General features: G+C 47.6%; 1 protein-coding gene across 2 annotated transcripts in view; it reads left to right on the forward strand.

The window, feature by feature from the left end:
- The window catches only part of FLT3 (fms related receptor tyrosine kinase 3), a 187,606-nt gene that overhangs the window by 150,502 nt on the left and 9,352 nt on the right, over positions 1-27,752 (forward strand). For both annotated transcript variants that reach the window (XM_075337363.1, XM_075337364.1), the window contains exons 18-20: positions 14,478-14,602; positions 16,556-16,677; positions 22,984-23,106. In XM_075337363.1, coding sequence (XP_075193478.1) covers positions 14,478-14,602; positions 16,556-16,677; positions 22,984-23,106 — 370 coding nt within the window. The remainder of the gene's footprint in view (positions 1-14,477; positions 14,603-16,555; positions 16,678-22,983; positions 23,107-27,752) is intronic.

Genomic DNA, 27,752 nt, shown 5'->3' on the forward strand with positions numbered 1-27,752 from the left:
TCAGCATCAGCCTTCCCCAGCATCAGCCTCTCTCCTCCCAGCCTCAGCCTCTCTCCTTCCAGCCTCCCCCAGCATCAGCCTCTCTCCTTCCAGCTTCCCTCAGCATCAGCCTCCCCTTCCCAGCCTTCCCCAGGATCAGCCTCTCTCCTCCCAGCCTCCTTCCTCCCAGCCTCCTTCCTCCCAGCCTCCCTCAGCATCAGCCTTCTGCTCCCAGTCTCCCCCAGCATCAGCCTCCCCATGCATCAGCCTCCACCAGCATCAGCCTCTCTCCTTCCAGCCTCTCTCCTTCCAGCCTCCCCCAGCATCAGCCTCCCCATCCCAGCCTTCCCCAGGATCAGCCTCTCTCCTCCCAGCCTCCTTCCTCCCAGCCTCCCTCTCCCAGCCTCCCTCAGCATCAGCCTTCCGCTCCCAGTCTCCCCCAGCATCAGCCTCCCCAAGCATCAGCCTCCACCAGCATCAGCCTCTCTCCTTCCAGCCTCCCCCAGCATCAGCCTCTCTCCTTCCAGCCTCCCTCAGCATCAGCCTCCCGTTCCCAGCCTTCCCCAGGATCAGCCTCTCTCCTCCCAGCCTCCTTCCTCCCAGCCTCCCTCAGCATCAGCCTTCCCCTCCCAGTCTCCCCCAGCATCAGCCTCCCCAAGCATCAGCCTCCACCAGCATTAGCCTCTCTCCTTCCAGCCTCCCCCAGCATCAGCCTCCCCAAGCATCAGCCTCCACCAGCATCAGCCTCCCTCGTCCCAGCCTCCCCCTCCCAGCCTCCCCCAGCATCAGACTCTCTCCTCCCAGCCTTCCTCATGATCAGCCTCTCTGCTCCCAGCCTCCTCCAGCACGCCGTGCTCCTCTGCCGACACTCACACACCCGATCGCACCCACTCACACACACCCGATCGCATCCAGTCACACACACGCGATCGCATCCACTCACACACACCCGATCGCATCCACTCACACACACCCGATCGCATCCACTCACACACATCCGATCGCATCCACTCACACACACCCGATCGCATACACTCACACACACAGACACTGACGATATCGCACATACGCGCTTATACTCACAACATCCGGGGATATCACATGCTTCTGGCCATGTGATCCTCCGGCAGGTCCTGGAAGATCACAACAGCACAGTATCGCCGCCGAGAAGCAAGCGATATCCCAGGATGTTGTGAGTATGTGGATGCGATGTGATGTGTGTGTGTGAGTGAGTGTGATCTGATTTGTGTGTGTGTATGTGTGTGCTGTTATGTGTGTGCTGTTATGTGTCTGTATTTTCCGCCGCTGCAGGACCTTGATGTGTGGATGCGATGTGATGTGTGTGTGAGGTGTGTATGAGAGTGAGTGTGAGCCGGTGTACACTGGTAACTATGATACACATCGGGTAACTAAGGGACCTTAGTTACCCAATGTGTATAATGGTTACCAGCTTTCACGGCCTCCGTGAAGATCCCAGCATCGCAAGGTTATGTGTGGCGCTGCTGGGATCCTGACGGAGCCGGTGTAGAAGCAAGCGATATCCCAGCATGTTGTGATGTGTGAGGTGTGTGTGAGAGTGAGTGTGAGAGTGAGTGTGATCTGATGTGTGTGTGTGTACTCACCTGGGAATCGGGGCTCCGTGTCAGTTGGGCCAGAGCGAGCGTGCATTGCGTGAGGGGGGCGGGGCCTGCAGAGAGCCGGGGCGAGAGGCCAATCCGTGTGGGGGGGCGGGGCCATGGCGAGCCCAGCGGCCAATCAGCTTTGTGTCACCGTAAGGACACAATTTCGGAGCATGACAGACAGACAGATAGACAGACAGATAGACAGACAGACAGACAGACAGACAGACAGAATAAGGCAATTATATATATAGATAATCTTTGTTTTCAGATCATTTGAGAGTTGTTTTGAGGAGCCCATGATGCCACTCTTCATAGGAGATTCAAATAGGAGAACAACTTGCAAGTGGCCACCTTAAATACCTTTTCTCATGATTGGATACACCTGTTGATGAAGTTCAAAGCTCAATGAGGTTACAAAACCAATTTAGTGATTTAGTAAGTCAGTAAAAAGTAGTTAGGAGTGTTGAAATCAAGAAATTGATAAGGGTGCCCATACTTTTGCTCCGGTCAAATTTTGTTTAAATGCGGATTGCACATTTTCTGTTAGTACAATAAACCTCATTTCAATCCAGAAATATTACTCAGTCCATCAGTTATTAGATATATGAAACTGAAAGAGCTGTTGCAAAAACCCAAATTGTTATAAAGAAAAAAGGTTAACATTAATAGGGGTGCCCAAACTTTTTCATATGACTGTATATGTGTTGGAGCCTGTTTCTCCGGGTTCTACATCACCGAGGCCTGCCACCTCTGAGACGCATACCTTCCACCACACAGGACCTGTCTTGCTGCCACCTTACCATCTATACTTCATAAGCTTTTGACTTGGTTTACGTACAGGGCTTGTGGCTGCTAATTGCTGTGATAAAAGATACCTTCATGTCATTGGTGGTGGTTTCCTATGTAGAATTTTTTATTCCTACCTATTTTGTAATTCTTTTTTTTAATTTTTGTATGCTTTTGGAATGTGTTTTCATGCTACTTATTTAGCATCAATATATTCCCCCGTGCTCTACACAGTTTCTTTATACTTTCATCTGTGTCTGCTCCATCTGGAACTCTGAATCTATTCTCAATTTCTAACAGACATACAAAGGGGCTCATTCAGGTGTCAGTTTTTCACGTACGAGTACTATCTCTGTTTTGCACGGACAGCATTTGTAACTATGATAGTGAAACGCCCATGCCGGGGCTTGCAGGGCTCGCACGGTCACCGGGCCGGTGGTATTCGGGGTCAGGCTGTGAGTGGCCCGACCCGGCTTCCGTGACCCCCGACGGGTTTCAATAAAAGGAAAGTCTGACCGTCAGTCCGGTGTTACAAGGGGGACGGAAGGAGGGTAACAGGGTCCCTAGGGGGGGGGCTTGCCATCGCTCTCCCCCAGGAAACGGTATGGGACGGGGACGGGGGGTGCTTGCAGCGCCACCCGTGGTTTGCGGCCAGGTGTTCAGCCGCCGCTGCGCAGTCTCTCTCCAGGGCAGGTGTTACGGGCAGCCGGATGGAATCGCTCCCCACGGGTGGAGCGGGGGAGCCCCGGGAGGTTAATGAGACCCAGGGCAACAGTCCTCAGGGACACCGGGGGCACAGTGCGGCGGAATTACTCACAGCAGTCATGGTGTGCGGTTCCAATTGTTCTTTATTTAAAGTCCGTTTCACATCGCACCCGGGTGCTGGTCCTTGCCGCCTGTAGCCTTTGGTCGGTCCCGGGCAGGTAGGAGGAAGGGGTGTCCGGTGAGGTGTTCTGGGGGTCTCTCCCTTTCGGTGCGTTAGTGCCGTCCCCGTGGCATAGAGCATCTTGGGAACTCGCCGCCTGTCTGTCTCTCTCATCCCCGGTAGCGGACCAACACAACCGCCACCGGGTACAACTTTCTCCAGGGAACCCCAGTCCTCAGCTCCATTCCCCTCCTCTAGGTGTTATCAGCCCTGGTCTCGTGGCATCTCCTCAACAGGAGCTGTTCTCTGGACGTCTGCACTCCCTTGCAGCCCCTGACGTTCTGCCTAAAAAAACTTCTTTGTGCTCTGCACTAAACTCACTCCTTCAGGCCCCCCTCCCCTTGGTTGTCATGGGGACCTGCCTGTGTCCAGCCACCTGCTCATTAAGGAGACAGGATGAGTCATTGACTCAGAACAAACTTCATGCTGCAAATGCTGTTAATTCCTTCCTGCCAGTGTGATGTTAGTGTGTGTTGTGTAGAGTTGAGCGCATTTCGCGGTTCGAGGTTCTCCAGTTTGCGGCTCGAGTGATTTTGGGGGCTGTTCTAGATCGAACTAGAACTCGAGCTTTTTGCTAAAGCTCGATAGTTCTAGATACGTTCGAGAACGGTTCTAGCAGCAAAAAGCAGGGCTTTTTACAGCTACAGTGTGCAGGAGCCATCGCTGGCAGCCTGCCAGAAGCTGGTAACCAAGATAAACATCGGGTATCCAAGCAAAGCGCTTTGGTTAGTAACCCGATGTTTATCCTAGTTACGTGCAGGAAGCCCACACTTCCCCGCTCAGCTCACTCCGCCCCCTCCTGCACGCGGCATGTACACACACACACACACACACACACTCACCTGTCCCCAGCCAAGCAGTCCACGACACTAACGTCCTCAGTGCCATCCACTTCGCACTCCGCCGCCAGCACACATGGCTCCGCCCACCTGCACTCTGCACACATGGTCCCGCTCGGCTTACCTGCGGTGATGAAGTCCCGACCTCAGCGCTGTCACTGTCCTCCATGGCCGCCGCTTGTCACATCACCTTCTCTCGCTTCCGACCCGAGACTGACTAGCGGTGACATCACGGGCCGCTCGCGATACTTGGCTGTGAAGGTGGCGGTCATTGAACTCAGTGACAGGTGCTGTCAGCAGTGCAGGAGATCAGCGCAGGTAATGTACCTCGCTGACAGCAGCACTTGTCATCCCCTGCAGTGACCTGGGCTGACCCATTGATGTTAGCTCAGGTCACTGCACTGCTCTCCCAGCCAATGGGGAACATCCTGCTCTTCATTGACTGGGACAGTGTGGATCGTCATGGCAACCCCTTGGATTACACCAGACCTGGATTTGTTTTTCTTTCTAATACATTGGTTAAAGAGAGAATGTATTGGGGAGTGTTTTTTCAAATAAAAATGTGTTTGTCGTCTATTTTTTTTTATTATTGACTGAGTTGGTGATGTCGGGTATCTGATAGACGCCTGACCTCACCAACCCCAGGGCTTGATGCCAGGTGACATTACACATCTGGTATTAACCCCATATATTACCCCGTTTGCTACCGCACCAGGGCACGGGATGAGCTGGGGCGAAGCACCAGGATTGGCACATCTAATGGATGCGCCACTTCTGCGGCGGCTGCGGCCTGCTAATTTTAGGCTGGGGAGAGTCCAATAACCATGGACCTCCCTAGTCTGAGAATATCAGACCCCAGCTGTCTGCTTTACCTTAGCTGGTGATCCAATTTTGGGGGGACCCCTACGTGGTTTTTTTTTTAATTATTTATTTAATTTAACCCCATTACAACCGTGTTACGTTTTAAAACGGCACCAAAAAAGGGTACTTATTCCTTTTTGCCATTTTAAAACGGCGGGCAGAAATAAGTGAATAGCGCCCCCCAGCGTCAGAAAATCTCCGGGGTTTCAGCTACCGGGGGTAGCTGAGACCCTGGAGATCATGATTCGGGCCGGTTTTTCCGGTCCCCAGTCACGTGATGACCGGTATACACCGTATACCGATCATCAAGTTATAGTAAATGACATCGCCGGTAAAAAATGATTTATCTCCCATCTGGCATGATCAAACATGTCAGATGGGAGATAAATCTCTTTCCCGGTTCCCTCCGGTCCCCCGGTGTCCCCAAAGTGCCTCCCCCGACCCCCAACCCCCTCCCGAAAATCCAAGATGGCCGCGCGCACCGGCGAGCACAGCAGCACTCCGGCCGCATTCACACTTTTCTTATGGTTTCTGTCGTATGTGCCATAACACATGCAACAGAAACCTGCTCCCCAGGCCCTGCCAGCTCACCCCCTATCCCCACCCCGGTGTTCCCCGGTGTCCCCCGTACCTGTCGGAGCGCTGATCCCCCGCGGCCCCCTCCTCCGGCTCCTTCTCAGCAGACGCCGGTCACATGTGCAGAGCGCAGCTGTCAGCTTCCTGTGTTCAGGACGCTGGCTGCTGCTGCTGCTGCACGGCGCTTTGCAGCTGTGACCCAGGGAGGGTGGGTGCAGATTCGTTGCACCCATTCTCCTCAAATGGAGGGTCTGCACACCTAGAAAATGGGAGATACTTTCTCTGAACGTGTCCCCCATATTCTAGAAGGTCCAGAGTCGACGTGGGATGTCCAAATGGATTACAGCGGATTTTTTTTTTCTTTTCTTTTCAATAAATTGGTGAATCAGGGAATGTTTTGGGGAGTGTTTTTTCAAATAATTTTTTTTTTTGTTGTCAATTTTTTTTTTTTATTACTGTCAATTAGTTATGTCGGGTATCTGATAGACGCCGTGACATAACTAATTGCTGGGCTTGATGCCAGGTGACATTACACATCTGGTATCAACCCCATTTATTACCCCGTTTGCCACCGCACCAGGGCGCGGGATGAGCTGGGGCGAAGCGCCAGAATTGGCGCATCTAATGGATGCGCCACTTCTGGGGCGGCTGCCGCCTGCTATTTTTAGGTTGGGAAGAGTCCAATAACCATGGCTCTTCCCATCCTGAGAATATCAGACCCCAGCTGTCAGCTTCACCTTGGCTGGTGATCTAATTTGGGGGGACCCCACGTTTGTTTAGTTTTTTTTAATTATTTATTTATAAATAATAAAAAAAAAAACAGCTTGGGGAGCCCTCCAAATTGATCACCAGACAAGATGAAGCTGTCAGCTGTGGTTTGCAGGCTACAGCTGTCTGCTTTACCCTAGCTGGCTATCAAAAATAGGGGGGACCCCACGTCATTTATTTTAATTCTTTTTTTTTTTTTGGGCTAAATACAAGGCTAGGCATCCTTTAGTGTCACATGAAAGGCACTAAAGGGCGCCAGCTTAGAATATGCAGGGGGTGGGACGTTATATATGTTTGACATCTATCCAATCATCCATTGTAGCATTTTAGGCTATGTGCCCACAATCAGGGTTTGCAGCGTTTTGGGCGCAGACTGTTTTCCCTGCATCCATAACGCTGCGTTGTGCAGTAGAAGCACAGTGGAAGGATTTTTAGATATCCCGTGCCCACTGTGTTTCTTTTCTCCGCAGCATAAACTGACCTGTGGCGCAGCTTCCCGAGCCTCAGCATGTCAATTGATGCTGCGGAGATAATGTGACATGGTGCCCGCAATTTATTTCAACTTTTCCAGAATTCAAATGGTGCTCCTTCCATTCCAAGCCCTCCCATTTATCCAAACAAAGGTTTTTGGCCACATGTGGGGTATTCCTGCGCTCACAAGAAATTAGATAACAACCTGTGGGGTACACGTTTTGTTGTTGCCTCTTGAAAAAGTGAGAAATGTGTCGCTAAATCAACATTTTTGTGAAAAAAATGAAAATTTCAATATGGCAACCTAAGCTTATCAAATTCTGTGAAGTATTCCTGGATTCAAAATGCTCAATATACACCTAGATAAAAGCCTTGAGGTGTCTTGTTTCCAGAATGGGGTCACTTGTGGGGGACCTCCACTGTTTAGGCACCTTAGGGGCTTTCCAAATGCGACATAGCATCCGCTAAATATTCCAGCCAATTGTTCAGTCAAATGGCACTTTTTCCCTTCTGAGCCCTGCTGTGCACCCAAACAGTTGATTTCCACCACACATAAGGTATCAGCATACTTAGGAGAAATTTCACAATAAATTTTATGCTGATATTTTTCCGTGTACTCTTGTTAAAAAAAAAGCTATCTGGTTGAAGTAACAATTTTGTGGTAAAAATATTTTTTTTATTTTCACAGCTCAACATTATAAACTTCTGTGAATCACCTGGGGGTTCAGGGTACTCGCCAAACATCTAGATAAATTCCTTGTGGGGTCTATTTTCCAGAATGGAGTCACTTGTGGGGGACCTCCACTGCTTAGGCACCTCAGGGGCTCTACTAATGCAACATGGCGTCCGCTATTGATTCCAGCCAATTTTGCAGTCAAATTGCACTCCTTCCCTTCCGAGCCCTGCAGTGTGCCCAAACAGTTGATTTCCACCACGTACAAGATACCACCAAACTCAGGAGAAATTGCGCAATAAATTTTATGGTGATTTTTTTCCTGTTACCCTTGTGAAAAAAAAAGCTACCTGGTTGAAGTAACAATTTTGTGGTAAAATTTTATTTTTTTATTTTCATGTCTCAACATTGTAAACTTCAGTAAAGCACCTTGAGGTTCAGGGTACTCACCAAACATCTAGATAAATTCCTTGAGGGGCCTAGTTTCCAATATGGGGTCACTTGTGGTGTTTTTTTGCTGTTTACGTACCTTAGGGGTCCTCCAAATGCGACATGGTGCCCACAATCTTTTTCAGCCAAATTTCCTTTCCAAAATTCAAATATTGCTCCTTCCGTTCCAAGCCCTCCCATTTCTCCAAACAAAGGTTTCAGACCACAAGTGAGGTATCACCGTGCTCATAAAAAAGTCGGTAACAAACATTGGGGTCAAATTTTTGGAATTACCTCTTGAAAAAGTGAAAAAATTGATGCTAAAGCAACATTTTTGAGAAAAAAATGAAAATTTTCAATGTGACAATGTAACGTTATCAAAATCTGTGAAGTACCTGTGAATCCAAAATGCTCACTATACCCCTAGATAGAAGCCTTGAGAGGTCCAGTTTCCAAAATGGTGTCACTTGTGAGGGGTTTCTGCTGTTTAGGTACCTTAGCGGACATGTAAATGCAACATGGTGCCCGCAATCTATTTCAGCCAAATTTGCTTTCCAAAATTCAAATATTGCTCCTTCTGGTCCGAGCCCTCCCATTTGTCCAAACAAAGGTTTCTGACCACATGTGGGGTATTGGCGCGTTCATAAGAAAGTGGGTAACAAGTTTTGGGGTTCATTTTGTTGTGTTATTTCTTCTAAAAGTGAATAAATTTGGGGTAGAGCAACATTTTAGGTAAAATTTTATTTTTTGCTTTTTTTCATTCCACTTTGCTTTAGTTCCTGTGAAGCACCTGAAGGGTTAATAAACTTCTTGGATGTGGTTTTGAGTACTTTGAGGGGTGCTGTTTTGAGACTGGTGTCACTTTTAAGTGTTTTCTGTCACTTAGGCCTCTCAAAGTCACTTCAAATGTGATGTGTTCCCTAAAAAAATGGTTTTGTGAATTTTGTTGAAAAAATGGGAAATTGCAGATGAACTTTGACCCCTTCTAACTTCCTAACCCCAAAACATTTTGTTTCAGAAATTACGCTAATGTAAAGTAGACATGTGGGAAATGTTATTTATTAACTGTTTTGTGTGACATAACTCTCTGAGTTAAGGGCATAAAAATGAAAAGTTTGAAAATTGCAAAATTTTCAAAATTTTCATCAAATTTCCGATTTTTTCACAAATAAAAGCAAAAAATATCGTTCTAAATTTATAACTATCATGAAGTACAATATGTCACGAAAAAACTGTGTCAGAATCATTGGGATCTGTTGAAGCGTTCCAGAGTTATAACCTCATAAAGTTGACACTGGTCAGAATTGCAAAAAATGGCCTGGGCATTAAGGACAAAACTGGCTTCATCCTTAAGGGGTTAAAATAACAGAGTGGGGTGCCCTCAGTTTTGGATTACCAGCCAAGGTGAGGCTGCCAGCTGTGGTCTGCAGGCTGCAGCCGTCTGCTTTACCCTAGCTGGCTACAAAAATAGGGGGAACCCTACGTCATTTTTTTTTTCATTTTTTTGGCTAAATACAAAGCTAAGCACCCCTTAGTGCCACATGAAAGGCACCAAAGGGTGCAAAATTACAAAATGCAGAAGAGTGGGACATTATGTGTCTTTCTGCCATTATAATGACAGAAAAGACTGATATGAAGTGCACAAGCACAAGAAAATCACCAGAGCGCTCTACGCTGTGAACAGCAGTAGAAAATGGCACTGGAGTGAACATGTGACCGCCTCATGTAGGATAAAGCTATGGAGCCTGGGTAAATTTATGTATTTTGCCTCCTTCAGTTTTTTTGCAGTACACAAAAAAAAACGGAAGGCACACGGATGACAAACAGATGACATACGGACCGTCTACGGAACGGAAACGGATGCCACACGGATGCACCCGTGAAAAAAAACGGACTGTTTTTTGCACACCGCAAAAATGGATCGGTCGTGTTAATGTAGCCTTATTCTGATCTGCCGTTTATAAACAGCAGGCAGAAATAAGTGAATAACGCCCCCCAGCGTCAGAAAATCTCCGGGGTTTCAGGGCTAGCTGAGACCCTGGAGATCATGATTCAGGACGGTTTTTCCGGTCCCCGCTCACGTGATCACAGGTATACACCGTACACCGATGATCACGTTACAGTAAATGACAGCGCCGGTAAAAAATTATTTATCTCCCATCTGGCATGAACAAACATGATAAATCTCCTCCCCGGTCCCCTCCGGTCCCCCGGTGTCGCCAAAGTGCCCCCCCTGATGCCCTCCCAAAAATCCAAGATGGCTGCGCGCACAGCAGCGCGGCGGCCGCATTCACCCTACTCCTTTGATTTCTGTCGCATGTGCCATGACACATGCGACAGAAAATTCCTCCCCAGGCCCTGCCAGGTCACCCCCTATAACCCCACCGGTGTTCCCCGGTGTCCCACGGTACCTGTGCAGCGTTGATCCCCCCACGGCCCTCTCCTTCACAATAGACGCTGCCGCATGCACAGAGCGGCTGTCAGCTCAGCTTCCTGTGTTCAGACACAGTGAGTGGTGGTTATGCATCTGTAAGCTAAATGGGCGGCACGGTGGCTCAGTGGTTAGCACTGCAGTCTTGCAGCGCTGAGGTCCTGGGTTCAATTCTCACCAAGGACACCATCTGCAGGGAGTTTGTATGTACTCTCCGTGTTTGCGTGGGTTTCCTCCCACACTCCAAAGACATACAGCGCTATGGAATTAATAACGCTATATAAATGAATAAATTATTATTATTACTGCAATGCCCTGCTCATGAGGTAAGGAACATAATTGATCAGGAGAGCTATATACTACATTTCCAAATGGAGGGATTTGCTTTTATAGTTTCCCTGCTGAACGACTACCAAACATGAGAGTCCGGTATACGCCACAAGAAAACACATCTAAATAGCGAGCTCTGTTGTTAAGTATTCATTCAGCTGGATAACTGGACTTAAAGGGGTATTCCATCTCCAAGATCCTATCCCCAATATATAGTAGGTGGAATAGCAATAATATCAGCAAATACCAATATTTGGAAATGTAGAATAGTTCTCCTGATTAGGCATGCCCTTACCTCATGAGCAGGGCATTGCAGCTTTGGTAGCAACCATTACGACATGGACTCTGCTGCTGTGGACCCTGGGAGAGTGAGTGCAGATTCATTGCACCCACACTCCTCACATGAAGGGTCTGCACTCCTAGAAAATGGGGGATACGTTCCCTGAGTGTCTCCCCCCCATATTCTAGATGGTCCAGAGTCGTCGTGGGACCCCTTTATTTTTTTTTTTACAATAAATTGGTGAAAGAGGAAATGTTTTGGGAACTGTTTTTTCAAATAAATTTCTTTTATCGATTTTTTTTTTTGTTAGTACTGACAGTTTATGATGTTGGGTATCTAATAGACACCATGACATCACAAACTGCTGGGCTTGATCTCAGGTGACTTTACAGCTAGTATCAACCCGATTTATTACCCCGTTTGCCACTGCACCAGGGCACGGGATGAGCTGGGGTGAAGCGCCAGGATTGGCGCATCTAGTGGATGCGCCACGTCTGGGGTGCCTGCGGCCTGCTATTTTTAGGCTGTGAAGGCCCAATAACTATGGACCTTCCCACCCTGAGAATACCAGACCACAGCTGTCCGCTTTACCTTGGCTGGTGATCCAATTTGGGGGGGACCCTACTTTTTCTGTGTAATTATTAATATTTATAAAATAATTATAAAAAAAGAGCCTGGGGGGACCTCCACATTGGATCCCCAACCACGGTAAAGCTGCCAGCTGTGGTTTTCAGGCTACAGCCGTCTGCTTTACCCTATCAAAAATGGGGGGACCCAACGTCATTTTTTTTTAACTATTTTTTAAATAGAAAAAATTAATGGGCTTCCCTGTATTTTGATTGCCAACCAAGGTAACGGCAGGCAGATGGGGGTGGCAACCCATAGCTGTCTGCTTTATCTGCGATGAGAATCAAAAATACCGCGGAGCGCTACGTCATTTTTTTTAAAGATTTATTTTTACAGCACTGTGATGTCCAGCAATCAAAATACAGGGAAGCCCATTTTGTTTTTAGTTATTTAAATAATTAAAAAAAATATATATGGGCTCCCACTGCATTTTTTGTATTGCTAGCTAAGGGTAATCCAAGCAGCTACTGGCTGCTAACCCCCACTGCTTGGTGTTACCTTCACTGGCAATGGAAAATCCAGGGAAGCATTTTTTATTTTTTTTGCCAAAAAACTACAAAAAAAGGACGTGAGCTTCGCCATATTTTTGTATGCTAGCCAGGTACAGCAGGCAGGTGCTGGAAGAATTGGATACAGCGCCAGAAGATGGCGCTTCTATGAAAGTGCCATTTTCTGAGGCGGCTGCAGACTGCAATTCGCAGCAGTGGGGCCCAGAAAGCTCAGGCCAACCTGTGCTGCGGATTCCAATCCCCAGCTGCCTAGTTGTACCTGGCTGGACACAAAAATGGGGCGAAGCCTACGTCATTTGTTTTCTAATTATTTCATGAAATTCATGAAATAATAAAAAAAAGGGCTTCCCTTTTTGGGGGTTGGGGGCAGCCGTACCTGCCTGCTGTACCTGGCTAGCATACAAAAATATGGCGAAGCCCACATAATTTTTTCAGGGGGCAAAAAACTTCTGCATACAGTCCTGGATGGAGTATGCTGAGCCTTGTAGTTCTGAAGCTGCTGTCTGTCTGTATGGAGAAGAGCAGACAGCAGCTGCAGAACTACAAGGCTCAGCATACTCCATCCAGGACTGTATGCAGAAGTTTTTTGCCCACCAAAAAAATGACGTGGGCTTCGCCATATTTTTGTATGCTAGCCAGGTACTGTAGGCAGCCACGGGCTGCCTCCAACCCCCAGTTGCCTATTTGTACCCGGCTGGGAACCAAAAATATAAGGAAACCCGTTTTTTTTAATTATTTCACTTATTTCATGAAATAATTAAAAAACAAATGACGTGGGCTTTGCCCCATTTTTGTGTCCAGCCAGGTACAACTAGGCAGCTGGGGATTGGAATCCGCAGCACAGGTTAACCCGAGGTTTCTGGGCGCCTCTTCTGCGAATTGCAGTCCGCAGCCGCCCCAGAAAATGGCGCTTTCATAGAAGCGCCATCATCTGGCGCTGTTTCCAACTCTTCCAACAGCCCTGAAGCCGGGTGGCTTGTTGGGTAATAATGAGTTAATACTAGCTTTGTTTTACTAGCTAGTATTAAGCCAGAGATTCTTAATGTCAGGCATGTTTGACCCGGCCATTAAGAATCTCCAATAAAGGGTTAAAAAAAAGACACCACACAGAGAAAAAATACTTTAATAGAAATAAATACACAGACACATTAGAGACTCCATCTTTATTACCCCCTGTCAGCCCTCCACGATCCATGGTCTTCTGTCTTTCTCGTTCAACAAATGCAGCTCTGCTCCATCACTGCTGCATCAGGGAAGACGCTGCTTCCCGTGCAGCCTTCACTCCGTGAGTGATCAGTGCTGCTGGCTGTTAGCGGTAACAGCGGTAACGCTGACAGACACGTTACCATAGCAACGGTGCTCCGTTCATGTAATTCCCGGAGCCGCGGTTAGCGGTGACGTCACCGCTAACTGCGTTGCTATGGCAACGGTGATCTCCGTTAATGACCGGCTGTGTCAGCCGGTCCCTAACGGAACGGGGAGTCGACCGTGTGCTAGAGCATGTCGACTGTACACGGCGATACACAAATGTGCACCGTGTACCGGAGAGTGCAATGACAGGACCTAGGAAAGGACATGACGTCAAAGCCATGTGACCAGTCTGTAGCCAATGAGATAATAGCCACGCGACTGGTCACATGGCTATTTTGACGTCACGATAGGTCCTGCATCACTGCTGGCAGTGCTGGTCACCGGGAGGATTCAGCGATCATCGGATGGAATAGCGGCAGGAGACAGAGTGCAGGGGGGATCGCGGGGACCGGTAAGTGTTATGGCAATGTTTATTAACAGTATGTGTACATTTATAATGCGTTTTTATGTGTTTGTGATTGCCTCCCATTATATCCTATTGGTTCGAGTTCGGTTCGTCGAACTGAACTCGAACGAGACCTCCGTTCGACGAACCGAACTCGAGCCGAACCACGGCCGGTTCGCTCATCTCTAGTGTTGTGGGGACCCTTCTTCCTCCTGCCCGGGAAAAATGGGGTAACATTTAATACCCTGTAACGACCCGTTTACAGGGGCGTTACAATAGTCTATGGGGCTGTTCGCATATTTGATTTTTTTAGTTGGACTGAGTGGGCAATGGAAAATATTGATATTGATCTGAGTGTCGGATCAAAAATCACCAATGCAAGTCTATGAGTCCGTGAACAAAATCAGACAGTGCCCGAATGTCAGCGGTGTGCTGTTTATATTTCACGGAGAGGTTGATAGGACAAGTTGGAGAAATATTTTTTCTTTTCTGATCTGAAAAAAACTGATGAAACTTGGACCAATTTCTGATAACATTCTGCTGAAACTCGAATGAAATTCTGATCAAAATTACATTGCCCTTTACAGTGAATATATTTCTTGTGTACCCTTCTAGAGACAGAGCTGTGACGGTGTTAAGCAACCGCTCTTATACATTTATAACTACAGAACAAGAGAATGACAAAAATCAGGACAACCAGGAGCTGTTGACCCCCCAACCTGAGATCCTACAGGCAGAAGGTATGAAATTGTCATAAGGCTACTCCAACCTATTACTGGGCGGCACGGTGGCTCCGTGGTTAGCACTGCAGTCTTGCAGTGATGGGGTCCTGGGTTCAAATCCCACCAAGGACACTATCTGCAAGGAGTTTGTATGTTCTCCCCGTGTTTGCGTGGGTTTCCTCCCACACTCCAAAGACATACAGATAGGGACTCTAGATTGTGAACCCCAATGGGGACAGTGTTGCCAATGTATGTAAAGTGCTGTGGAATTAATAGCGCTATATAAATGAATAAAATTGTAATTATTATTACCAAGAGTTGTGCCTTTGACCCATCTTCTTCTGTACTGATAATTTCCGGTTCTTCTTGATTGACAGTGAAGAGAAAGGCTCTGCTGCATAACTTCACCTCTTCTCTCTACTGTCAATCAAGAAATGGAGTATGGTTTTGTGTAGAAGAAGTGAAGAGGATTCATAGACTGCAAGAGCACCGATACGCACACTAGTGCACTTGTGAGTCTATTTTGCATATCAATTAAATGCAAATTTTGGCTCAGGGGCCCAGCAAATGGTGCTGTAATATGTACTAACACATACGGAGTTCAAGTGGTGTACCGGAGGTGATCACTAAGCCCACAGTCTCTCAGTAGCCAAGTGTTGAAACCAATCTCCCCTTTGAACCTTCAGCTAGTGAGAGACTGTGGGCTTGATGGACCCCTCCGAAACATACATATCAGTGATCCTTAAGGAACAACCACAGATACTTGCTCTGAGATGGTTTCTTACTTGATATGTTTATGGATTTTTATCCATTACTATAAAGCATCCTTGTTTTCTGTGCTGGGACACCATAGGATATACCAACTGGTATGTGTTTACTACATTGAGGTGTTGCCAGGGGCGGAATGAGGTCGCACATCCAGCTGAAATGCATCACGGCACAGAAACATGTCGAGTCCCTGCACTGCAATACATAGTGTCGGCAAACAGAAGTCGGCAGCATTCAGCGGCGTCCCCATGACTGAGGCGGCACATGACAATCACGTCACGTGTTACCATAGCATGAACGTCAGCTATAGAGGAGGACGCCGCACGTTGTGGGGGCCGGGGAGGAGGAGTATATTTTATATTAGGAGGGGCCCAGGAGAGCAACATATATACCAGGAGGGGAACAGTATAGAACAGGAGGGTCTCAGGAGGGGCACAGTATATACCAGAATGAGGGAGTTACTAGGATGGGGAGCATATTTACCAGGATGAGGGAGTTACCAGGATGGAGGGCATATATACCAGGATGAGGGCGTTACCAGGATGAGGGGCATATATACCAGGATGGGGGACATGTATACCAGGAACGGGTACATTAGAACAGGATGGTGGACATTATTACATAATGAGGGGACAGCAACTCGTATGTCTTTATAGGATTTAGAACACTAAATGTACACATACATATACTGTAGATCTGTCCAACAAGCGGGGATGGGGGCCCATGTCCAAATTTTGCACCAGGGCCCATCGAACACTAGTTACACCACTGGGTGTTGAATAGTGGGGGATATTTGTATGATATATTTGCACTCATTAGAAACGTTTGTTTGTATGTCACTTTACGTTAGTTGTAGCCACACACGTTTCTGTGTCAGGTATAGGTCTTTGACCAGGCTTACCATTTTAAAGTCCACTATTTTGCGATTTATATAATTGATGGACTAGTGAGTTTCCCACACAAAATTAGTGTTTGCTATAATCAATAGTTTGAATTCGGACTGGTGTCTGGCAGTGAATTACTCCGCTCTCCCCATAGAGAATAAGCCAAACTGACTGTTCATGTCTATGGAGAAGGCAGGTGGCATAGCCATCGGACGTCAAGTATCTATGCCTATGGGAACCTTTAGATATCCAGAATATAACAGGATTGAAATGTACATGTTTCAGAATGGTTACATTTATTTTCCCTCTTATCTTTAAGAACTAAAATACCAAAACACCAGGAAGTACCACGAGGAGGATCTGAACATCCTCACCCTGGAGGATCTGCTCAGTTTCTCATATCAAGTTGCAAAAGGAATGGAATTTCTTGAATCAAAGTTGGTGAGTTTATTATGTGGATCCTGATAGACAATGATGTTTCTGAACTTCTGACCCACCGTGCTAAATCAGGATGTGTTGTAGTAAGGGACTAGTCAGCGTTCTGCTTTTTATAGACAAGTTTAAGCCTTGGCCAAGCCTGATGACTGTAATGGAGCAGAGCAATTATTAAGAGAACAAACAATGCATTAAAATAGAAAGGGGCCAGAAAAGTCTCCAATTAGTGATGACGTCACTGTGCATGTTTACAGTTCCATGTTCTCGTCTGTTCGTGCGGCTTCATTTACATGTATACTTCCTCTGGGCTGACTACGTGCACGCTACATTGTGTAAACAGCGTGCAGAAATAGTTTGCAGCTTAGTGAGGGCTGGAAACTGCAGGGCGGCCGGAGGGGGGGGACATCCATCTGCTCAAATTATCGTTGTCGTTTGGCCAGCACTTTAGGAATTAGCGTAATCTATTTTTCTGTCTATTCTAGTTACCCACAACCTGCACGTGTCGACAAAAGTGTCTTAAACAGAGACTTAAAAGATAAAGAAAAATAAAAAAGATTAATAAAAACTGTCATGAGCGCATATGTGCAGTATTTATAAAGCGCATGCTGACACTTTTTGCATGATTCCCCCTTGGTTTGCACTTTTTAGCTTGTAGGTGTCATCTAATTTGTTTCCAAGGTGCAACATTTTCTGCAAAATTTTTATGTCAGCCTACTGTAGATGGGTTCTCTAAAGGACAGTACAAGTTCACTTGTCAGATGCTTTTATGCAGTTGATATGCTGTTAGTTATAAATTGTGGATTATTTTGATAGGAAGTTACACTTGAGCACAGCATCAGGGCTGCCATGAGGGCACCACTGCCCTTACTGCTATATGGGGCCCAGTAAAGAGGCGGTGGCCTAGAGTACTTACTTGGCTTTATTAATCCACAGGCTGGATCACATCAGCAACCTGTAGTATGGCCCCAGTAGAGGGTGCTGGCTGTGTCTCTTCGGCCTCTTTAACTGAGTTTGCGCTACACATGGCTAATTTGCATGTGAAGCACTTCAGGTGCATCGCATGCAAATTAGCCATGTGGTGACTCCAGGGGTAGTGCAGCAGAGCAGGACACGTCATCCTGCGGCCCAGTGTGCAGCAGAGTGATGAGGTCATAACAATGCAACCTCAACATATTACTGCGGTCGACGCGGAGGTGGCAAAGATGCAGCGGGGAATAGTAAATACTCCATAAAAGGAGCTGAAGATGGGCTGGATGATCGCAGAGGCCCCTGCTTCAGCTGGATGTGCATTCGAGGGTACGCATCCAACTGAAATGCATAATGGGGCAGAGAGGACGCTTGGATGTGGGGAGGATGAGTAAAATTATTTTTTTTGTTTGTTTCTGTGATGGGGACATATATACCAGGAGGTGACATATATATTTATATGTAAACTTGGCTTTTATGTTTTATAACAATAAAAGCCATGTTTATATATATATATAAATAGGTGGATGTGCAAATTTTTTACTATTCAGCTTTTTTTCCTTTCATGTTAAAATTCATTTTTTTTTTGCATAATTTTTGTTAACACCCCTCCCTTAATGTATATGTATTACCCTGTGGTGGAATATTATACAGAGGGGCAGTGTGTGAGGGATATTACACAGGATATTGTGTGTGGGGGGGATATTATACACAGGGGCAGTGTGTGGAGGGATACTGTACAGAGGGGCAGAGTGTGTAGGGGACGTTATACAGAGGGGCAGTGTGTGGGGGGATATTATACATAGGGCCAGTGTGGGAGAAATATTATGGAGAGGGGCAGTGTAGAAGGTGTATTATGGAGCGGGGTGGTGTAGGGGGTGTGTTATTATTAATTTTCTGAGGGAAACAACTTCAAGGGTACCAACACTTTCGGCCCTGACTGTGTCTGCGTGTGTGTGTGTGTGTGTGTGTGTATGTGTACATATATATATATATATATATATATATATACACACATACAGCCAGTAGCCTCTATAATATATGGTGGTATTAATATAAAGCCAACACACAAAAAAAATAGCCATTTTCTAATGAGAAAATATTAATTTTATTGGAGAATGAAATATTAAAATAGGGCTTTATAAAGTATAAAGAATAATACATAGGGGGCAGGACATAACAGGAGAATAACCATTGTAAATAAGTCGGTAGTACTGGTATATATACAAGAGAAGCAAACCTATGATACAGTGCAAGTCTATTAGTATTAGCAAGTATATAGATGCTAATAAGATGTATAGGTTAAACCATAAGGTGAAGTATACAAGGCTTGCATAACCCCGTCCTTTAGACATCTGTTCCTCTTGGAACCACAGAGGCTTCACAGTGTTCCATACTACATCTAGTACCTTGAAAACATATTGTACCTTTTTTTCTGATTGCTAACTTTCAACAACAAGATACCTTTGCTGTGTTGTAAGCTGTTTACAAACCATGACTTTTGCTGAAAATGCAAGAATATGTCAGGAAAATCCTACTAGAACAGCTAAACTTTATATGGGTTAATAAGAATCACGTAAATGATGGCGGTTGTGTACTCACTACGATGTAACTTGACATTTTAATATTGGTGTGTAGACTTTTTTAATTGCAGTAGCAGAGGAGGAATAATTTAATTGTTGTAGTAGAGACTAGATGTAGCAAAGCTAGGACGGTGGTGGTCTTGCAGTGGAGACTTGATGCAGCAGAGCTGGAATAGCAGCACTCCACGTGATCTGGGTATTGAAAAGCCTAGTTGAATGATGTAATGGGGGGGGTCCTCTGGTTGCTTCCATGCAACAGGAAAGATTCATTGCTAGGTGCTGGTATGGAGATAATTTAGTAGCAGATTTGTTATTGCAGCTTCTATATCACATTTAAGTGCAGAAAAAAGGGCCAGGAGACCAATGTGTAAAAACAATGTCCTTTGTAGCATTAAGTGCAGCTCATTGTGACCACTCCCCTTATAAAAAGTCACCTGTCTTACCGTCTGATGCCTTTTATAGAAACTTATTCTTATGCTGGCCACTTTGGAAAGAGCCTATCCCTGGAAGAAGCTGAGGAGTTGTGACAATAACAGCTGTGTTGTTTAGCTGCATTGGAGGAGCTTGGAGTATTTTCCTTTATGTGTCCATTTTCCCTTTGTCTGTCTCCCTTCCCTTGTGCTGTATTATTGCAGTGGTGAGACTAGTGCTCTTGCCGACCTTCTCACTATCCAGGGTCAGTTCAGGGCAAGTGAGAACCTAAGCACATGATGGAGATGTGTGACGCCCCGGGACTATCGGGTCGTCACAGGGTACTGCACAAGCTGCCCTTCCGTTCAGTATTCCGCCTCCCTCTTGGTTCTGGGTCCCTACTTAAGTGGTGTTACCTCCATCAGCGAATCAAAATCCTAGAGACACCCTGCACCACACCCACCTGACACACCAGTGGACGGCTTGAGAAGAATAGAGTCGCCCACCTGGGTGGTCAGGGTGGGGAGGTGAGGTGTGCAGAGAGTCGAGTAGAGTCAGTGAGTGGAGAAGGAGGTTGGAAGTAGCCCTCGAGCTGAGAAGAGCTCAGAGGAAGTCGGGAGTGGGACTCCCGAAGTAACTGCCTAGGTTGCAGACGGTGGTCTGGGCCTATAAGAGTCGGACCCCCGGTCGCAGGGGATCGTGGCAAGGTGCTCGGACCCGTTGAGGAGGACGGCCAGCAGCCCGGCCCTATCACCGGAACTGAAGGCACAACAATTCACCTGAGGAGAACGGAGCCTTCACGATCCGTTCCCACCCACTCCAGAATTGGGGCATTAGCGCAACAAGGGGGATAGGACTTTTCAATTAAAAATGGTCCACAAAATCCCAAGCGTGAGCCCTGAGAGCAAGCTCCCTTACTTAGCCATAGTAGGGAGCGGGGCCCAGCTAGTTCGAAGCTACCAGGCCATCAAGTTGAAGTCTAAACTAAGTTCCAGGAGGCAGGTCATGGACCACCAGGCAGCACCAGTTGGGGACGGGACCCAGACGAGCTCCCCTCAGCGGCAGCGGTATCCAGAGACTTGGTTTACCCAGTTGTCGGTGTCTGCTTATGAACTGAGTGAGTACGAGAGTGACCCCTTCATCCCCACGGCACTTCCCTCCTTTCACCAAGTCCCGGGGCATCCCCTACCCGTGGAGGGACCCAACACCTTGCTGCCCCGTTCCATCATCCCCGGGTACTCCCAACGGCAGCGGTGGTACTCCTAATTACCACACACCACGGGTGGCGCCACAAACTATAACTCCCCTGTAAATACTCCCCCCTTTTCATTCGAGTGGCTGCACGACCCCCGGGTCTGGAGACCCTCGAGCCACAGTGAACCCAGATCCGAGCAGCTCAGCTGCTTCCACAGGGGCGGTGCAGATGTGGGGGAGGACCCCTTTAACGAAGGGCGTTAGGAAGCATAAGTAACAGACTCAGGTGTGTTGCTTGAGGTGTCCCCTCTTCCCTCTCCCTATCACCAGGGCCTTCCTTCTATACCATTCCCACTTTTACCCCTGTGATGCGCTGCACACTGAGCGTCATTATGCTCAGGCATGACACCTAACTTGGAACTTCTGGTTCCCAATGCAAAATCTGTAACAAAGCCTTGCTTATCTCTTATGTAGTTTTATTTTAAGTGCTGTGCTTCCTCTGTACCCCTTGAGGCTATGTGTCCACGTTGCTTTTTACCTGCTTTTTACCTGCTTTTTTGCTGCTTTTTCAACTGCAGCGTTTAATGGCAAAATAGATGTGCTCTGCTTTTCAAGCAAAGTCTATGGGAATTTGGGTTTCTTGTGCCCACTATGCAGTTCAAACTGCAGCCTTTTTCTAGCAGAAATTTGGTCAAAAACTCTGCTTTGCAGTTCAAAACGCAAATGGCAAAAACAATTGACATGTCAATTGTTTTTGCCATTTGGGTTTTGCACTGCAAAGCTGAGTTTTTGTCCAAAGTTCTGCCACAAAAAGGCTGCAGTTTGAACTGCATAGTGGGCACAAGAAACCCAAATTCCCATAGACTTTGCTTGAAAAGCAGAGCACATCTATTTTGCCATTAAACGCTGCAGTTGAAAAAGCAGCAAAAAAGCAGGTAAAAAGCAGGTAAAAAGCAACGTGGACACATAGCCTAAGGCTAAGATTCTAATATAAAAAAAGAAGTTAAGACAACACTTGTATCATAGGTAGGAAGAAACACATGGTCCTAATACTTAAGTTCTCAGAAAATTCCCAGTCCATCCCCGTTGTGAACTGGCGTACAAGGCATCAGAGCTACGTGGCGGCTACTTTTCATTAAAGGGAACCTGTCAGCAGAAATTTCCCCTAAAACCTAAAAGATTCCCCCTCTGCAGCTCCTGGGCTGCATTCTAGAAAGGTTCCTGTTATTATTGTGCCCCCTTTCTGACCAAAATACAGAGTTTATAAAGTGGTACCTTTTTGGATTTGGAATCTGTAAATGTGACACGGGGGCGGGCTGCCTGGCGTCCGTTATTCTGCCTCCTGCCGCTTTAGGCCGTCCCCCATCACTCCTTTCCATAGCTGTGGACGCCGCCCAGTGCTCCACAGGTCCCCGCGCATGCCCAGTGCTCATCTCTCGTGGATGAGCACTGTGCCCAGTGTCACCGCTGGTGACGTGCGCGCAGGCATTAGATTATGGGCGGTGCTGTGATGTTTATTACCAAGCAACCGCCCATAATCGCGGGACCGCGCTTTCCCCCTCGGCGTCCTTCGTTCTGCGCAAGCGCGGTGCTGCTGACCCCACATCACCTCCTTCCCATCTTGCCCTGAGGCAGGAAATAGATGGGAAGGAGGTGACGTGGGGTCAGCAGCACCGCGCTTGCGCAGAACGAAGGACGCCGAGGGGGAAAGCGCGGTCCCGCGATTATGGGCGGTTGCTTGGTAATAAACATCACAGCACCGCCCATAATCTAAAGCCTGCGCGCACATCACCAGCGGTGACACTGGGCACAGTGCTCATCCACGAGAGATGAGCACTGGGCATGCGCGGGGACCTGTGGAGCACTGGGCGGCGTCCACAGCTATGGAAAGGAGTGATGGGGGACGGCCTAAAGCGGCAGGAGGCAGAATAACGGACGCCAGGCAGCCCGCCCCCGTGTCACATTTACAGAATCCAAATCCAAAAAGGTACCACTTTATAAACTCTGTATTTTGGTCAGAAAGGGGGCACAATAATAACAGGGACCTTTCTAGAATGCAGCCCAGGAGCTGCAGAGGGGGAATCTTTTAGGTTTTAGGGGAAATTTCTGCTGACAGGTTCCCTTTAATGCACATTGCTAATTTCAACCCTTTCTTCAGTGCATTCACAGGGATCTTGCAGCCAGAAATATACTGATAAACAATGGAAAGGAGGCCAAGATATGCGATTTCGGACTTGCCAGGGATATTGTGACTGATTCAAACTACGTGGTAAAGGGCAACGTAAGTTCATTTTAATCCATCATCTTTACTTTTCTCGGTCATTAGAAAATGTGAAAAATGTAGAAATCTGTAAGTGTTTTCGATCGGTTCCTAATTTTAATGGACCTCAGGCTGGGCCTTGGCGTGGAGATGCACAGTCAGGGATGGAAAGTTGGCAAATGGAAGGGGCTTGGCCTGAAAAAGGGGTCATGGTTATACAAAACGTTTTCAATGCGTTACATGCCGATAATTCCCTCAAGGCGATGTAAAAAAAAAGTATATAAAGTATATTACATTCCTATGAAAGTCTATTAATAACAGGTGAACAATTTATTAATATTGCACCACTAGAAATCTAAGGACTCACCACGGTCTCATTTGTAACATTTCACTATGATGCTACAACACATTTCAAAAAATTGGAATGACGCGCCCCAGGGCCCAGGGTACTCGGGTAAGGGCCTTGGATACGGGGGTGACAATGTCACTCAGGTGGCCGATGCCCAGTTCCGTGACCCCGGGGGTAGCTTGAAAAAGAAGGGATATTTACAAGGGAATATTTACAAAATGTCTGTGACGCCACTTGCGGTGCGTGGCTATTTAGGGGAAGCCTCCGCTGCTTAATGTTCTCTGCTGGGGCTGTTGATGTGGTGCATCATGGATGTTGAACCCTCCGCAAGTAGGGTTAGGCTTCAGGGGATCAATGTTAGGGGGAGGAGTTGGTGCTGATGAAGGTATAGCAATGATTCAGACGACATGGGTTGTGCGGTTTAACTGGCTTTTACTCACTGAGTCCTGGTAGCCGCAGCCCGCTTCTTGCTGGTTTCGGGGTCCCAGGTTCCCTTTGTCCCAGTGCTGACGTGGTGACCAGATAAAACCTCCTCGTTGTACTTTTTGGTATTAGGGTCCCCGTGGCCTGGAGCAACTTGGGGTCCCTCTCTGTTCTCCCTCTTGTCCTTCTGGGTACGTATAACAAGTAACTTGAACCTCTCTTGGGTCAGACCTTTCTTTCTGTCTCAGTGCCCAGGTTCCCTCTCTGTTAAGCGGGCTTTACACGCTACAATATATCTTACGATATGTCGTCGGGGTCATGTCGTAAGTGACGCACATCCGGCCTCGTTAGAGATATCGTAGCGTGTGACAGCTACGAGCGACTGTGAACGAGCAAAAATACTCACCTTATCGTTGCTCGTTGACACGTCGCTCATTTTCAAAATATCAAACGTCCTTCTGCGTGCTGGTTGTTCATTGTTCCCGAGGCAGCACACATCGCTCCGTGTGACACCCCGGGAACGATGAGCCTGCAGCTTACTTGTGGCCGCTGGCTATGCGGAAGGAAGGAGGTGGGCGAGATGTTACTTCCCGCTCATCTCCGGCCCTCCACGTCTATTGGCCGGCGGCTGTGTGACATCGCTGTAACGCCGAACGTCCCTCCCCCTTCAGGAAGAGGATGGTCGCTGCCCATATTGAGGTCGTTCGGGAGGTAAGTACGTGTGACGGGGGTTACTGACTTTGTGCGACACGGGCAACAAATCCCCTGTGCCGCACAAACAATGGGGGCGGGTGAAATCGACGCGTGTAAAGCAGCCTTTACTGTGTCCAGTACCTTCAGTGGTGTCGAACCCTGATAGTCCCCGATCACCAGCAGGATTACTGGGTGGGCTTGAAACTTCCGCCCAGACTAGATTCCTGTGCCCCGTCGTGCTGGGTCCTTTATGGTACTGGCTCTGTTCCCCTTCAGGCGACCGGTCTCCTCTTTCATTTACTGAGGCCCCCTCCGGACCACACACACTCTCTCTCACTCCTGACTCTCTCTGACTCCCTCTCCCAACTGACAAACTAACCACTCCCCTCTCTGTGCTTCTGGCTACCGGATTGGGCAGGTCCCAGCCAATGGGCAGCTACCCCTCTAAATCCGTTGCTAGCCTGTGGCTCAGCCTGGGAACCGGGCAATTTAAATGTATGTAGTGCGGTTGCCAGCACTGGTCTTCCAGGAACCCGGGGTAATGCAGTCCTCTGAGGCACCTGCTACCTCAGGGTGCTGCATAAATGTCATTTTTCATGTGATTTTATATGGTCACATTTGCATGGGATTTGCTGTTATTTAAAAACTGAATTATTGTTAATACTTTTGCTATAGTGACATACCCCAATATTGTAACAATACAATATTGCACAGTGATCTTAAACTATTATAATAGTGTTCACACGTAAATCTCTTTGGAGTAAATGGTGCTATAATAATCATTATAATAATTAATAATAATAATAATAATTGTGCATTAGTTATCACCGTGGAGTCCGAACCTTATGACAAACTGCTTTACACGTCTTAGACAGAAGATTGATAATAAGGAAGTCATCAGCACCATCTATAGGACACACATTAGTACTGCTGAAAATCCAGTTAAATAATAAACAAACGTGCATATATTTTGTAGTATTTATTATTATTATTATTATTATTATTATTATTATTATTATTATTTTGTCCAACATTGAAACTTATAAAACTTTTTAAATCAATTTATTAGAGAATTTATCTTTATTCCTGTATAAAACAATTACATGTACGTGGCTTCCAAACCTCTGCTTTCCCCCCTAATATTTGCTTGGCTTTAGCTGCATTAATATCATGTCGTACTCATTGGGAGTACAGATGATGGCAGTCATGGGTCAGCACTTGTGATGGGCGGACTCGCAGGACCGGTGGACCTAACTCGATTAAAAAAAAAATACAGTTATGGGCCGGACGCTGGTCCCCATATAAGTCTATTGAACCAGAATCCAGCAATTAAAAATTGTGGTAAAAAGGATAGGGAGCAAGTGGGCTGTACTTACGCTGCTGTAACTGCTTCCTGGCCAGTCATTCACTTCTGCAGCTCATTTACCTTCATGCATATGCACTGCTTTCCCCGCCCACCGGCTTCTGTGATTAGTTGCAGTCAGAAGCGCCCAGACGCTGAGTGACAGCATCTGACGCTTATGTGACGCCCTGGGCAAGCCAGGGGTCACAGGTCACAACACCACCACACCCTACACCCCAGATAGGAACACCAAGGCTAACCAAAAATCCTTGTTGCCTTCCTCCAGGGGCTGATGTCCACACCAGGGGGTGGGCCAGGCGGTTGGCTCCGCCCACCGAGGAGTTCACAGCCCTGGAGGCGGGAGAACCAGGCAGATGAGTTTAGATAGAGTTTGGAGGAGGAAGTAGAAGGAAGTGGTAGAGGAGGACAGTGAGAGTAGTGACAGAAAAGTGACAGTTAAGAAAGCCTGAAGTTGGTCCGGGTGTGTGCCCCGGACTGAGACAGCAAGGTCAGCAGACGGCGGTGACTGTCTGCAGGAGAGGCTGCTTGGAGGTTGCCGGAAGGACCGTGGACGGGTGGTGGCCCGGCGGTACCGGAGCGGTATACGAAGAGCTGTCAGCACCATTGGCAGGGGCCTTTCGGATCCCGGCAAGGCTAGGAGTCGCCGTGAATTTGCCAAATCCGTCAGTGAAGGGGACCTCTGGGTCTCCCAACAACCAAGTCCCGATTGAAGGAAACAGTCCAACCGTTAGAGAGAGACACCACCACCGCCAGGGCACCAGTTTCTCAGGGCCAGCGCCTGTGGGCAAAGTAGGGCTCATCCGGCCCATAACCAAGTCGGGGAGCGGGTTACCGGTGGGAACCCATCGCTACCATCATCATCTTAGGTGCAGGAAAAGGGACCGTCACCGTCAACTACTAGGGAAAAGCAACTGCAGCCGTCCGTGGGAACCGTCTTTCCAGCCGTGTGTTTTACCGAGAACTGTGTCCCCGTCTCAGGCTGAGTGAGTACCACAGTGCCGTGAGGCACAGCGCTGCCCCCGCGTCCCTGCACCCCACCAAGCCCTGCACCGGCCCTGCCATCCAGCATCCCCCACCTCATCACTGGGCCCCGGGACAACCACCCCCTACCCATGGAGGGGAGAACTAACAACTTTGCTGCTCCCTGTCACCGCTCCCGGGATCCCCATACAGAGCAGCGGTGGTGTCCATACAATCACCACAACCGTGGGTGGCGTCACGGACAATAAACTATCCCAAAAACCAATCCCCTTTCACTCACGGGTGAGGAGCGCCGCTCGAGTCCCCGAGCAGCAGCAGGCCGCAGCAGCAGCGGCAGCCGGACCCGAGCAGTGGGAGAGCGCGGCGTCCCCTCCTCCGCCCGCGACACTTACGTGCAGTAAAAATAAATAAATATAAAAATTGGTGTAGGGTCCCCCAGCACAGATAAAGTATAGGGCTATAGGCTGCAGCCCCCAGCCATGTGCTTATCTTGGCTATGTATCAAAATAAGAGTAACCGCATGCAGCTTTTTTTGTTTTAAAATAAGTTTAAATAAATAATTTAAGAAAACAGCTTGCGGTCCTTCCCTCAATTTTGATACCCAGCCATGATAAAGTCTGACAGCTGGGGGCTGGTATTCTTATGCTGGGGAGACCCATGGTTATTGGGGCTCTCCAGCCTAAATGTAGCAGCCTGCAGCTGCCCAGAATTGTTTCATCGTTTAGATGTGACAATCCCAGCACTTTACCTGGCTCTTCTCTATTTCCCTGATGCGGTGGCTATCGGGATAATAAGGAATTAATCAAAGCTCACAGCTGCCGCTAAGCCATTCATTAGTAATGGGGAGGGTCTATGATA

The sequence above is a fragment of the Anomaloglossus baeobatrachus genome, chromosome 2 (assembly GCF_048569485.1).
Source record: "Anomaloglossus baeobatrachus isolate aAnoBae1 chromosome 2, aAnoBae1.hap1, whole genome shotgun sequence".
Classification (NCBI taxonomy): Eukaryota; Metazoa; Chordata; class Amphibia; order Anura; family Aromobatidae; genus Anomaloglossus; species Anomaloglossus baeobatrachus.